Raw genomic sequence first — 14,493 nt, 5'->3', positions numbered from 1 at the left:
AGAGAGAGAGAGAGAGAGAGATGAATAGACAAGCGAGCAGCCAACTCTCGCAATCTTCTCGTCTGCAGCGAAACATATTCCCTTGTCTTCCGTCAATGCAGTACCGTAGCTGATTTATGTGGCAACGAGTCCTGTTTGCGAAATGCAACGTACTTTTTTACTTTAGGCATTAAATTTGTTCTTAAATAATGATAAAATAACACGAGTCGAGCTTTGACGATGAAAATTCCATTTCAACGTTCTGACACGCACGATAATGATATCTAACACAATCTTGCCTTTTATCGAGCGCGCAATTATTTACATTTATAATTTATAAAAAAGTCCGTAAGTCATAGTGGCAATTAGGAGCGTTAAAATTTAATCCTGTAAGCGTCGATAAATTTCTAACTTATTGCAGTTAATTTAGACAAATCAACCATTTTTCGATAATATAGTGTCAAATTTAAAAAGAAAAAAACGAAAAAATGACTTTCGAAATTGCGAACTATAAGTTTCTAAAGCAATGCAATTGAAAAACTACGCTTTAACGTTGTAATTATTAATTCAAATGTTGTTTTATAAAAATTCACGGAATTATAGATTTTTGAATTGAAAACTTTGATGATTATACTTTTAACAAATAAATAAAGTTAACGACAAATTTTTTAAAAAGCTCTATTTCTATTAAATGAAAAATATATAATGATAAAACTGAATTTTTAGAAAAATCGTTTCGTCCATTAATACTCATGTTTTATACAGAGAAATTGGAGGTCGAAATCTGTGTCATTGCAATCTATCGATTGCAATTAAGAATTTTAAATACTCCAATTATCGTCATATCAAGTAATTAATTGAACATCCAACTAGAGCATGTATTTCTTGATTATGAATTTGGAAAAAAGTTTTAGACTTAAAATGCAATAATAACGATGCATTCGCACAAATTGCAAGTGACTTTTCGTTTCATCTAAAATGTCAATTCATTCGTTAGCCTTGGAGAAGACGCGACGACTCCAGCATCCCTACGGCACTGCACGAGCTCAGCCAAAGTATGCAACAAATCTTCGTACCTCAAAGCCCAGAAAAATTCGAATGCAGACGCAGCTGAGTAAGGTAATAAAAAACGGCAAGTCTAATCCCACGTAGGATCGTGAATAAAGAAGCGGAGGAGGAAGAGGAGGAGGAGTAGGAGAGGGAGCAGGAGCAGGTTCGGAAAGTGGAGGTTAAGGTAGTAAGTGGGTGGTGTGAGTTGACATTGAAGTGGTTGGTGGTTGATGGTCATGGTGGTTTGTGGATGGTAGGGAAGGGCGGCTGTGTCTCTCTCTCTCTGTGTGTGTGTGTGTGTGTGTGTGTGTGCGCGCGCGCGCGCGCGTGCGTGTTTGAGTTTCAGGGGAGTTACCCGCCATCGCCGGTAAAGAGAAAAGCGCGTCGAGCGCAAGGTTTACCTGGACACGATGGAGGCGCTCTCGCGCCTGTCTTCGATAAGCGGCTCCTTCTTCCTGTTGCCAAGCTCGACCTTGGGCGCGGCGAAGCTGAAGGCCTTCTTCACGGACTCGAGGACGCTCTGGCCTGTCGTCTGGCTCTGCTCGACGATGGTCGTGCTCTTGTATACGTCTTCGCCCAGGTCCCCGAGGGACCTGTACGAAGCGCCTATACCCGCGGGCATGTGCGCGTCCCGGCGCCTCCTTAGCTCCGAGCGACGCCAACTCCGGCGCTCCCTCCAACGCCGATCCTTATCCTTATCCTTAGACGGCCTCTCTCGTCTCCGTGCGAGGAACGCGAGCGTGGCTGCCTTTTCGCGGCCGTGCGGGGGAGGTGTGGCTCGCGAGAGCTGCGAGAGACAGTGCGTGCGTGTGGTGGATTTTGTCTGATTTTGTGAGCCGAGGCCGAGGGTACTTTAACGCGTCGCGGACCGCTCTTATTCTTTCTTTCTTTCTTACTTTCGCTCTTTCGTTCTTTCTTTCTATCTTTCTTTCTTTCGTTTTCGTTTTCTTCAATGCGTCGGGGCGAATGTAGGGCCAAGTGGAGTCTCGTGACGGCCTAAGTGACGGCGACTCCTACCCCGGAGGTGCTGACTCGCTGCTTTCTTTGCTTGTGCTTGCTTCTTTGTGCTTGCTTTGGGCGCGACGCGGTGGGGGTTTTTTCTAGCTGCGATGGCGGAAGGACGAGTCGCGTGAGATTTCCATTGGGGCTTTTTTCAGTAACGGTGATGGTACCGGCGGTGGTGGTGGCTGTCGGCAGGCGGGGGGAGGCACTTTTAACCGTACATCTACGGGGCTTTATACGGGAAAATTCGAGATCTCGCGCGATAATAATGGAATGTGCACACCATATAAGTTTACAATAGAAATGAACGATTAAAGTTGAGACGCCGTTATTATTTCATATCGTTTAGGCTTTGAAGCTCTTGATCATAAGAATTTCCGTGGGTAATGATGTGGGGAGCTAACGAAAAACGGGCAATTTTTTCAAACATTTTCTAATCACTAAATAATAATGAAGGATTTAAAGAGACTTGAAATATCTATCTCTCTCTCTCTCTCTCTCTCTCTCTCTCACTTGTGGCGCGAATTGGAAACGAGGCTCTTTTAAACAAGCAAACGTATGCTAATGCATAATACCTCCTTGTAAAAACGCAAGTGGCCAACACGTAATGTAGCTTTTGTCGAGTTAGAAAAAAAAATGTTACACCCTTAGAATTATAGTGCCGATAATCTTAAAAACATGGAAATTTTAAATTAAAATTCACTATTCCGTTGAATAAACGAGGATTTTCCAAATGCATTATATAGGGAGTTTATTTTAGAATAATAATGCAAAAGTATATGCATTGATTGAATCATATGTAACGCACACAAACGTTGTGATATTGATTTACTTTTGCAAAAATTGTAATATTCATATATTATTCGTAACTAATAATATTGTAATTTTAAACACGAATAGTAATTTAATTAAAATACATATGCTAATGAAAGGACTGATAGGATTAAATTATTCAAAACATACTATTAATCACGTGTTATACATAATTATCAAAGAATTAAAACGCAAGATTAATTTATTTATACACATACAATGTGCAAGGATAATATACGAGTTCGAATTATAAAACAATTGAATTGCAATATCGACATAAGTAGCATAATGGATAAATTTTAAGTCGACGGTGGTCTTTATATAGTTATGGTATTATCAATATTTAATCTCAATGATATAAGCAAGTAGACCTTGCAATTGACAATTCATCTCAACTTTGAATGATCAACAAATTAATAATATATGTACAATGGTTTATTAAAATCTTCTTCAAATTGTTAACTACATGTGGCATACGTATGAATGTGAAAATTAGAAGAAAAAGCGAGGCTTTATGTAACACCGAAGCACATTGTGCCCTGTCAGTTCTTTTAACAACACATTCCATTAAATATAAATTTCAGATAAAAGAAGAAAACGCGCGGATGCATTTCATTTTGCTCTTACACTTTTATCAACATTAAAGTGTGTGAATCATTTGCCAATAGCATGAAATATAAGCCGTAAGCACAAATATCTTAAAGGCATATTGTTTTTCGTTTTTCCATCGACAAAAATACAAAAGTTGCCAAGAAATCTCACCGTGTCCAGGCCATTAATTACCCCGAGCTTTTATTTGTCCATCTCGTATTGTCATATAGTTTAGAAAGTATGTCGACATCGATTTTCACTCGTCCCATAATAAGCCTATAAAACGTTCTAGGGCCGAAGGAAGAAAAAATTCAAATTGATAAAGTAGAATGAGCGCGATATGGTAGTGTCAGCACCTCGGGACAACTCGGACAAGTCGGGCAAGTCAGAGTCGCAGCTCGCGCTCGTGAAAAATTCAGTAATCGGGGGTTATGAACTTTCTCCACATGGATATGTGACTCGTATAACGGATCATGCACGTCACGCGCTACTTTTTTTTTCTTTATTTTCTGCCATGCCATATAACTATACAGATATGCTTGTGTATATGCGCATTCACATTTGCACACAGCAACAACACATGCCGCTGCAGCATGCAATTTTTAATGTGTAATATTGGTGTTAGGTGAAAATAATGTGTTCCCATTGCTCACACACACACACACACACACACACACGCACACACACACACACTTGACAATACAATTAACAACATATATATCGATACTAAATAAACGATTAAATAATGTGTTTTCATTAACATTAAATATCATACACATGCGTATACTACGTTAATACCATTAAGTCTGTAAATAAAATTATTTGCTTGATAATTTATGATTTATATAGGCACGGGAAACATTATTTTTTTCTTTTTTCTTTAGGATAATGATATACGGCGCAAAGTCCTAAGTATGACGCTCGCTCCTTTCCAAGGCTGCCAGCCAAATCTTTCAGTTCTTATGATTCAGAAATCTTAATCTAATTGGCCAATTTGTACAGCACTTGCAGTATTATAGCTGTAAACGTATATTCGACTATCAAGACTGAAAAATAAGACTTTAAAAAAAAAACCTACGAGTAATTGAGGTCATGATCATCGGTGTTATACAACCCTTTCGCCAATAAACGTTTCATGTGGCTCACGAAAAGATACGAGAGCGTAGAGACGACACACTCTGTGTCTTAATAGATATTGCGTTCATCACTAATCACCGTCGCGTTTTATCACTTATCAAGGCCGTGCGTAATCACGTTTTCCGGCTGGAGATCCACGCACTACAACGCAGTCGACTTTTCATTTCATTTATTTTAATTTCATTACATTATTTTTAACTTAGGCTTGCGCTGTTTAGTCTTGTCGAGAAAGTTCTCAAACGATGACACTTCAGATAGAGATTAAATTTTTTTCCCTACTTATCATTATCATTGACAGTTATCATTATTATCATTCAATATCAAATAAGCATTTTTTTCTTAACATAAAATTTGTCTCTAATTTAAGGATACTCTACTAGAAAGAGTATCCTGAACTAGTAAAGATACGAGAAACAGTAATCAGGTTTTCAAAAATTTGCAGAATTGTAGGAAAATCTTTTGAAGTTCTATGTGCGAATGAAAGATCGGAATTCATGAAACGATGAAACGTTTACGAATTATTTTGAATGAAATCCTAAGCATTAAGAGCGAGAAATTTTGTTCGTGTTATAATCATGTAACACAATTTAAGAACTATTTTTTGCAATTCCCGGAAAGCTCCGATAACATATATTTTGTGTTAATTTGCCACGTGTTTGTAAATCCATAACGACAAACGTTATCCGGTGTAGAACGGAAGTCACGTGACCACATAAAATCAATGTAATTATATAATGAATAGATGAAGGTAGAAAACCGAAAATCATCACTCGCTATGCAATATCAAAACTCTGTCGAAGGTTGCCAGCCTTTCACAACCTGAAATACTCGAACAAAAAAATACTCGTTTTTGTCGTCGTCGTCATCACGGGTAGTAAGTACATCGACAAGAGTTACACTTTTTGTTCACGACTTCGTGTTCATTTTTCAATGTCGACCAACTATGCGCGCCCTGAATTCGATATTTGTAGTTCGGGGTCTCCGTTACTTTGCAATAAGATCTGTTTTTCATTTTCATATGCTGATTGATTTATCGAAATCCATAATTTTTATATCAAACAAAAAAGTTTGTATTTATTACAGAATTCTATATATAATCCATTTTCATAGCGATTTTTATAAGAAAGAGCCAGTCTTGTTTATTTCTTACTACCTTATATTTCAGTATAATATTATGTACAATAAATTCAGGTTATTCATTTTTTTTTTTTTTTTTTAAATACGAAAAAGTGGTATTATTTCCTTATAAGTACTTACTACGTTTCTTACAAAACAAAATAATATAATATTTATAAATTTGTTTAATAATTATTTTTAACTTCTGTTTAAACTGCATTGTGGCATTTAAGTGCAAGATCACAAATAGATCCTAAACTATATTATCACAAAGCACCTAAGTTTAGAGATTATACATCTCGAATTATTTTATATTTTAGAATACATACTGGCAAGATTAGATATTTCCAAGTATTTGAATAATTCAGCGAAGAAAGTAAATTTTAAATAAGTTCAATTCCAATAACTAATACACAATAACGTTCGATTCTATTTTGATTGCTAAATTTACGTATTTCTAAATATTATACTTGCACATTCTAGTAATGCATTTACAAACATTATTTGATTCGTTTAATTAACTTTATATTAATAGTACTTATATTAATATTCATACAAAATATATGATATTGAAAATTTTATTATTTTATTACTTTTTTAAACAACGTCAACATTTTAATTACATTTTGGGCCTAGAATTTTTATAATTTATAGGAGAAAAAACAATAACATAATCATATGCACAAATATTCGAAAATAGTTTATTATTATTTGATGAAATTAGTCTACTATTATATTACTAATTGTCGAACAACTACTCAGCAATTTTCAAAAAAACTATTAATTTTCTAACAACTTATCAATATCATTATTTATAGATTTATAAGACATGAAACATCAGGAGAGAGAGAGAGAGAGAGAGAGAGACTGACAATAAAAGAAAAAGACCAATACATAAAATATTATTTGATATTAAAGAATTGAATAGACTAAAAAATAAATTTTTAAATAAATTGGAAGATATACATAACCGAAATAAATATAACTCATGTAAAAAAAATAATATATCGGCAAATTCTATATTAATTCATCGCAAACAAATCCAAGTATATTATTCCGAGCTTCCCTAAGTTGCTTCTATAAAATATATAAAAAAATATAAAAAAATATAAAAAAAAATATACATATACATATATATATATATTTGTTGCATGTACTCTTTTTAATTGTAAATTTATTAAATGAATAGATAAGCTTTAGAAAAGAATAAAGGCAATTAAAAAAACTATAAATAGTAATCACGGCCTTGAAAATACTAATTAACTTCAACTGAAAAATAATTATAGAAAAATTATTTTTTTTAAAACTACGTTCATAGAAAATAAGATACTGTTTATGAATTATTTTGAAAAATGCTGAATATCACGAATGATTTCTTCTAATAATAATATTAATAACAATATATATATATGACATCCAATATTTGAACAATATTACATTTTTTACTTAATTTAAAATTACTTAATATAAAATCATAGTTGATTTTAGAGTTTCAAAACCTCTAACGCCGCAAGGACATGAAGTATTAAACAGCAATTTACCTCGGAAATGAAATAAGCTTGTACAAAACGTAAGAAATACGTCGAATAAGCGAATCAGGTATTCTGTTCATGATACGTCATTACCATCATAATTTTCGAATTGCTTTGATTCGAGAGCCATAGAAGCTGACTTGTATATAAATGGAAAAAATGCTTTCATAATGAGAGTGAAGAAAATCTTCTTTAGTAACTTTATTCGCAGAAGCAGGAGGAAATTTACAGTAGAGTCATACGGATGGAAGGAAGGTGATAGAAGCGCAGATAACCTCGAACTTTCTCACTCTTTATTCCTTTATACATTTCTTTCTTTGGCTGCCTTTCTAACACACTCACGTACATATACAAATAATGCTCTTACCAAAGGTCTCATTTATCTTATTGATTTTTGAAGAAATTGTTATTGTTGTTTCCATTTCTCTTCTGATTTCTTTCTTACAGACTTTCTTTATTATTCTTTATAAGATAATTTTCCATTTTCTCATTTTTGTTTATAATTTTATAGCAAGAAACAAAGTCAATTAATAGCCATTTAGAATATCTCTATTATAATTATAAGCTATTTTATTAAGTAAGTTCTTCATGACTAACATATAATGTGAAACATAGCTATACAGAGTATCAGTATATATATATATATAGTTAGTTCAATTTATTTTGTTCAACGATTTTTTCTAAATAAACAATACATCTTTTTAACACAAGAATATACTACGTTCATTTATACGAAATCAATATTTTATTATCTAATTCTACATTCTCTTTTACCCGTATGCTCGACTCTAATGAATTTTAATTTATAAACTACGTGTTTATATATATAATTATCGTTGTACTTTGATTAAATCGATCATTCAGTAATGTTAATTTTTCTATTTTTCTTACACTCTTAAATACCGATGACGCAGTGAAGTATTAAATGAATATATTTGTTTAATGAATAAGTAGATAATATACTAGTTTATTGTATAATACATTAAGTTATTTGTGTTTATAATTATATAGAAAATAATATATAACTCACAATGTATGTCCTAAGCTAATAGTATCCTAAACAACGTATAAAGATATTAAAAAAAGATTTATGAAAATTTAATAAGTTCAATTTATTAAACATTAAAGACATATTTATAAATTATTATTATGATAATTTTAATTAATTAAATACTAACATTTATTAGTTTACTACCTGTAAAAAGATCTTTAAAGTATAAGTATTTTGTAACATTTATATCTTCATTCCAGCATAAAAATAGAAAATTGTATATCTATTTAAGTGAATAACAGGTAGCAACAATTCTTATTTAATGTAGTCTTATTTATATAAATTAAGTGATTCAATCTGATGCTTCGATATCGATATTTTAACTATTATATATCAATGTCAAATATACTTCAGTAAAGAGTAAAAATTTTATGAATATATAGTATATGGCAGATGTAGTACCAAAGATCTTTTTTGTTTAAAAAAAAAAAAAAAAATTTTTAAAAATGTCGTACTGCCAATGAAAAAAGAAATCAAATGTAATTTTTAAATTATTTACTTTTACCCGTAATTTTAAAAGGCTTAATTGAGTGAAACCGATAATTTATTATGATAAAGATTGAAATAATCAATTTTATTTAATGTACTTTTAACGCCAAATAAGGACGATGAAAATGAAGTCTCACTTTAAAGAAATTAAATATAAGCGCTTAAATTAAAAATATTTTATATTTCTTAAACGCTGAATTATTAATTTGACAATACAAGTAGTTAAATATAATCATATTGTTACGTGAGTTAACTGTTTTTAAGTAATTACATCATACTGCATATAATGTTTTAAATCACTTATTCCTTAAAATCCTTAAAATTCCATTGAATTTATTAATAATTTATATCTATTAATAGGTATTCTTATTATTGGGTATTATTATCGATCGAATAATAAATTCTGTTATTTTCTCATTAAATAAATTAGAACTTGCAAAAACCTCGATGAACTCGATAAATTTCGTGCAAGTTTTCATGATTTAAGTTACGTTTGAAACTGGCTAATGCCACATGCATTAAAAAGCCGAGTTTTCCAATTTCCCTTCCGTGCTCCCCCTTATTTCTTCCAAGTTCAATAATTCCCTCTGCGTTATCACAACATCCGCATTTACGCTATTTCGACCTTTCGTTCTTTCGCCTTCACCCGCACCTTCGCTCGAAAAAGCCGCACATACACGGCCAGGTGCATCCGTATGCGCGTATTACGCTTCTCGCGTGTGTTGTTGGTATTGATTTTTTTGCGCACAAACTTAGTAACGGTAAATGACGTATGTGCGCTTCGGTATACTGGCCAGAGGGTAGCGACGAATCGAGGTTAACTCGAGCCTATCACCCCCGCATCAAGACTGAACTTCTTCACGACTGCTTTCTCGGCACTTTCCCCCGCGTTAATTCCTTTATTTTCATTTTACAACGTCGATGACCGGTATTGAATGTTGTTGATAGTTAGGGCGCGCGAAGCTGGGCAGCAGGTTGGCGATAACCGCTTTGTTTTTTTGTTTTTGTTTTTTGTTTTTCAAGATGAAGTCGTGCTCGGTTAAAGCTTTAATAAGCTCCGTAACGATTGTGTCATGAAAATTGGGAGGTAACGTGACGGCGAAAGCAGGTTTAAATAAGCAATCAAATGATCTTGTTGGCTATATTTGAGTCGATCAATTAGCGATGATTTCATTTACACGATGTAATATCGTTGATCCATGTGCCTATGATCAACATTCAGAAAGCTGTTTTTATATTATTTCCATAATTTCAAAAAACGTTTGTAAAATTTTTATCTCATTCATCATATGGATGACCTAGCAGTAGTAATAACATATAACATTTTTATATTTTGCTTTGATATCTGATAGATCAGAATAAGCTTCGACAATTGGCTTTTAATATCTCGTAATTGTTCAGTAACGAATGCTTTTAAACTTACAATTATTAGGATGTTCAAGTCAATTTAATTAAATTCAAGTACTTCAAACATAAATGAAATTTATAAATGAAATGTTTAAGTGCATATCGAAAGGCCAATTAATTGTGTTGAAAGAAATATTAATTTTGTGATATAAGATTGAACTAAGCATTCGGTGAACTTTAATTAAATCAGGTTAGAAGTTTGCGCGAATAGACTCGAACGGAGCTTTAAGAACAAAAGCTTCTCCCTAGTTGATAAAACAAAATCTTGAATGACTATCTTTTTCTATCAACTAATAGAACTAATAATTCAGTGCCTGACTGACGTCATTAAGTACAAGGAGCATCTTCCGTACATTCGTCCAATAAGAGATTAATACCGTTTATTTTACCTTTGGACGTATATTGTATTTAAAGGGTCGAAATTTGATATTAATAGATTTAAAGTAAATAAGAATATCCAACATTTGGCAGATTACAAATCATTTGCACAGTGCTATATCTTCATCAATAATCATGCATCAGGCGTATTGATAAATTAAAACTAAATTTTATTTCATTTTTAAAATTTCTTACGTTTAAAAATCAGCATATTTTAATTTTTACATATACGCATAAATAGCATGAACTTGATTAATATACACATATTAAAAATTAAAATATTTGCATATATTTTCGTATAATGACTGATAAAATTTAAACCTTTTAAATTTAAACAAATATAATAAAATTAATAAAAGTGCAGTTCAATAGCTTCGGTAAGATTATGGATAACAAATCTTAGTAATCTTAGTATTGCAATGCATTTTCCACATTTACTACACAAGAACTTTATTTACATAAATATCGAGTATTTATCGAATAAGATAAACTATAATTTCAAAAATATATAATAAATGAACGCATTCTTATACGACTTTTCTTTAATTTTATTAAACGACGTTTTTCATTATAATGCTTAAATACAGATATCAATATTGATTTAAGAGTTTAATAAAGACTTTTTTCTTTAAAACAATCAACAATAGACGATAATTATATATGTACTCCCTGTAATTGTTCTAAATTTTGCGATTAATTTGTTTTTAAAATGAATCCTTGATTATAATTTTCATGACAATTTTCGAGGTATTAACCCCATGGCACATGTTAATTAAAAAAATTAAATGCAGGAATATAATTATTGACCGAATAATTTGAATAAATGATTATTTACATACATTGAATACTATGTTAACCCAAAAGAATTAGACTGTTTAATATGCTTAAATTATGTGTAAATGAAGAAAAATCTTTATCTCTAGCTGGCTTTTAATAAAATTATCATTTGTACGTTTAATAATTAATATTAAAAAAAATTTTAAATTAAATTCATCAATTAATTATATGGTTTATGAATGCAATTACACTTAATTATGGAATACGTAATTTTTAAACTATAATATCAATTTATTCCAAGTATTAAATTTTTTGCTACAATAGTTTCCAATAATTTTAAAATAATTCAAAACTAATGACATTTTTCATCTATCAAATGTTCTATAAACATATTTAATACTTGAAAATAAAAATCTAAAATATAATTATTTTATTGCAATTAATATTAATAAAATTTTGTCTTCCAATTGTGAGAATTTTGTCTGCCGAGTCAATAAGGAACAGAATATTTCATATAAATTGATATGTTAATAATATTAAACGAAGTATCAATAATATAATATGTGTATTTAGAAAAATTCATAATAATACAATAATATTGTTACATAATACATTGAAATATCTTCATAAAAATAGCATTCCATTATGACATGAAATTGAAATTCAAGTAGCGAAATGCTTTCTTTCACAGCTGTCTAAACCGACGAACTGTCTATCAACTAATTATGCTTATGTAGAAGATAAAATAATGTATTTTCTTAAATGATTTAAAGCGTCTTTTATCGTCTCTTAGGGACTTTTTGACATATTTAAATGATACTTTATGCCAACTGAAGATTTCAAATGCATGTAATATAATTAAAATAAGTAAATGTAAATATTTAATAAATACACAATACACATCAATAGCAAATCACACATTTGAGGTATTCCAGTTTTATAATTTTTTCATTGGAAAATGCTATCACAAAGGCATTTTAAAAATAGTATCATTTAGTCATTTTTACATGAAGAAATGAGAACTGGAGGAACTCAGTTCGATCTACTTTCACATAAAAATTTTAAAGTATCCTATAGCGATTATTTAATCATAAAATAAATACTTTCAGCGAAATATCAATTTTATTCTTGCCTTACATTTCCTAAAAATAATGGTACTATAAGGATCTTATACCACTTTTTACAATAACTTTTTTTCTTTAATAGGCTTATATATTAAATATGTTATGAAATGCCAACTTTTCCTAGTAAAGATAGATAATGCTCTATTAATAAAAATGTTGAGTACTTAGTTTCATGTCACAAATGTTTTACGTTTTTTTCGACATAATCAAACGCTTTTCTATCAGTAGCCCGTCGCCGCTAGTATATATATATATATATATATATATATATATATATATATATACTATATATATATATATATATATACTATATATACACATACACAAATATGTACACAGTATAGAATACTGTTAAAAATAAAAGTTCTATACCGTAAGAACATATATTTCATTTAAGTAATTACAGATTATCAGACGCAATTGGGTATGTACATTAAATTAAAAATTTTAGTCAAAACTTCCAAAGTAATAAAAATCATGACACAGTAACGCGACAACTGTCTCCAATTAATTAATGTGAAATTGTCCCCTACATTCAATTATTTATTTTTATATATTTTCAATTATTTTATATAAAAACTTGACAAACGCAATTGTAAGTCTGATGATTGATTTCTACGAAGACGATTAGGATGCTGAGAACGATTCGACAACGCCGTCGGCCACGAGCACGACGATGACGTTGAAGCAGACGACGGCGACGACGACGATGATCAGGAGGAGGATGACGACGACGACGACGACGACGACGACGACGACGACGACGACGACTACTACTACGACATACCTATATAATAAAAGGAAATCCCGCACCAATCGATTTCGTACTGGCTGGGCGCCTTTGTAGAGCAGACCCGCGCACGCATGCATAAACGCGGGCGCGCGCGCCCACACTTACTCATCCGCATATAAACGAGCGCGCGTACCAGATCGCATACAGATGCGTAGAGATAGAAAAAAAAGTGTGGAACGACGCGTGGACGTACGAATGTCGATGAGCGGAACGCGGAAATGTAGGTACATGAACATTATATCTTCTACGGCGACAGCATAATTTAAGGAACGATCGTCAAGTAAAATGAAAGAAAAACAGCAGGAGCGGCGGCGGTGGCGGCGGCGGCGGCGGCGGCGGCGGCGGCGGCGGCGGTGGCAGCAGCAGCTGACGGCCTTCTCGCGCGAATAGACTCGCGTGTGGTAATAATCAACGAGCGCGTATTATGTACATCGATAGTGCGCGGTTGGAGGCAGGAGCGATCCTTACCTTGTCGTTGATTCCTAGTGGCTAGTAGACGAGGCAGAGGATGACGCAGATGGCTCGAGGACCCGATGAGCGATTGTCGTTAGTCTCTTATCGCACTCTCTCGGGCGTTAGATAGCTGTGGAGTCAATCTCAATTCGCTCGTCGGGGTCCCCGTGAGTCCCAGTCGACACTTGCGAGTCTGGCTCAGCTGGCTTTTCCTGATATAGCGACGACACACTTGACGGTCCGTCCGTCTCGAAGGCACCGTATAGTACTATCGCCTGCCGTTAATAGAGTCTGCCGAGGAGGTTCGCGACGATGACGAGGAGCCGAGTCGGTCAATGGGGGAGTGCGCGCGGCGGCTTGCGCAGTCGAGTCAAGATGTCCTGACCGATTCGCCGAGTACCGACATCTACGGGCTCTCGGGTCAAAGTCAGTCATCTCACGCTCGCACCGCCGCGAATATCTTGATGAGGCTGAGGACAAGGACCTTACCTACGTGCTTACCAGTGGTTAATTCAAACTTGTTGACGAACGAGTTGAAACGAATGCCAGTTTTCGTTTTTTTCCTTTTTTTTTTTTCTTACGAGATTAACGTGAGTCGCTCGGGACATTTGCTCGACGAGGTGACGAGCTAAAAAGATGGCGACACAATCAACTTACCGCACGCTTCATCGAATCAAATTCCAAAAGAAAATCATTACCACGTGACCCGGGGGTATGCTTGCGGATTTCCATGATGATTTACTGCTCGATGGTAAGGTAGAAATCGCTTATACCGCAAGCCGATATCGCAATGTTTTATCC

The 14,493-nt window shown here is 33.1% G+C and overlaps 1 protein-coding gene across 6 annotated transcripts in view; it reads right to left on the bottom strand.

The window, feature by feature from the left end:
• The window catches only part of MESK2 (misexpression suppressor of KSR 2), a 59,313-nt gene extending 45,482 nt beyond the window's left edge, over positions 1–13,831 (bottom strand). For 4 of the 6 annotated variants that reach the window (XR_913062.1, XM_011506176.1, XM_011506172.1 and 1 more), the window contains exons 1-2: positions 13,708–13,831; positions 1,431–1,816 (exon numbers count right to left, since the gene is read on the bottom strand). Coding sequence is in view for 3 of the 6 variants with exons in the window: in XM_011506176.1 (XP_011504478.1) it covers positions 1,431–1,651 (221 nt within the window). In the remaining 3 variants the exon portion in view is untranslated. The remainder of the gene's footprint in view (positions 1–1,430; positions 1,817–13,707) is intronic. The other 2 variants (XM_011506174.1, XM_011506175.1) reach the window with 1 other exon arrangement.
• Between the last annotated feature and the right edge of the window lie 662 nt (positions 13,832–14,493).

Source organism: Ceratosolen solmsi, unplaced genomic scaffold (assembly GCF_000503995.2).
Source record: "Ceratosolen solmsi marchali unplaced genomic scaffold, CerSol_1.0 scaffold7, whole genome shotgun sequence".
In the NCBI taxonomy this organism is placed as follows: Eukaryota; Metazoa; Arthropoda; class Insecta; order Hymenoptera; family Agaonidae; genus Ceratosolen; species Ceratosolen solmsi.
This window is presented reverse-complemented; position numbering and strand designations above follow the sequence as displayed.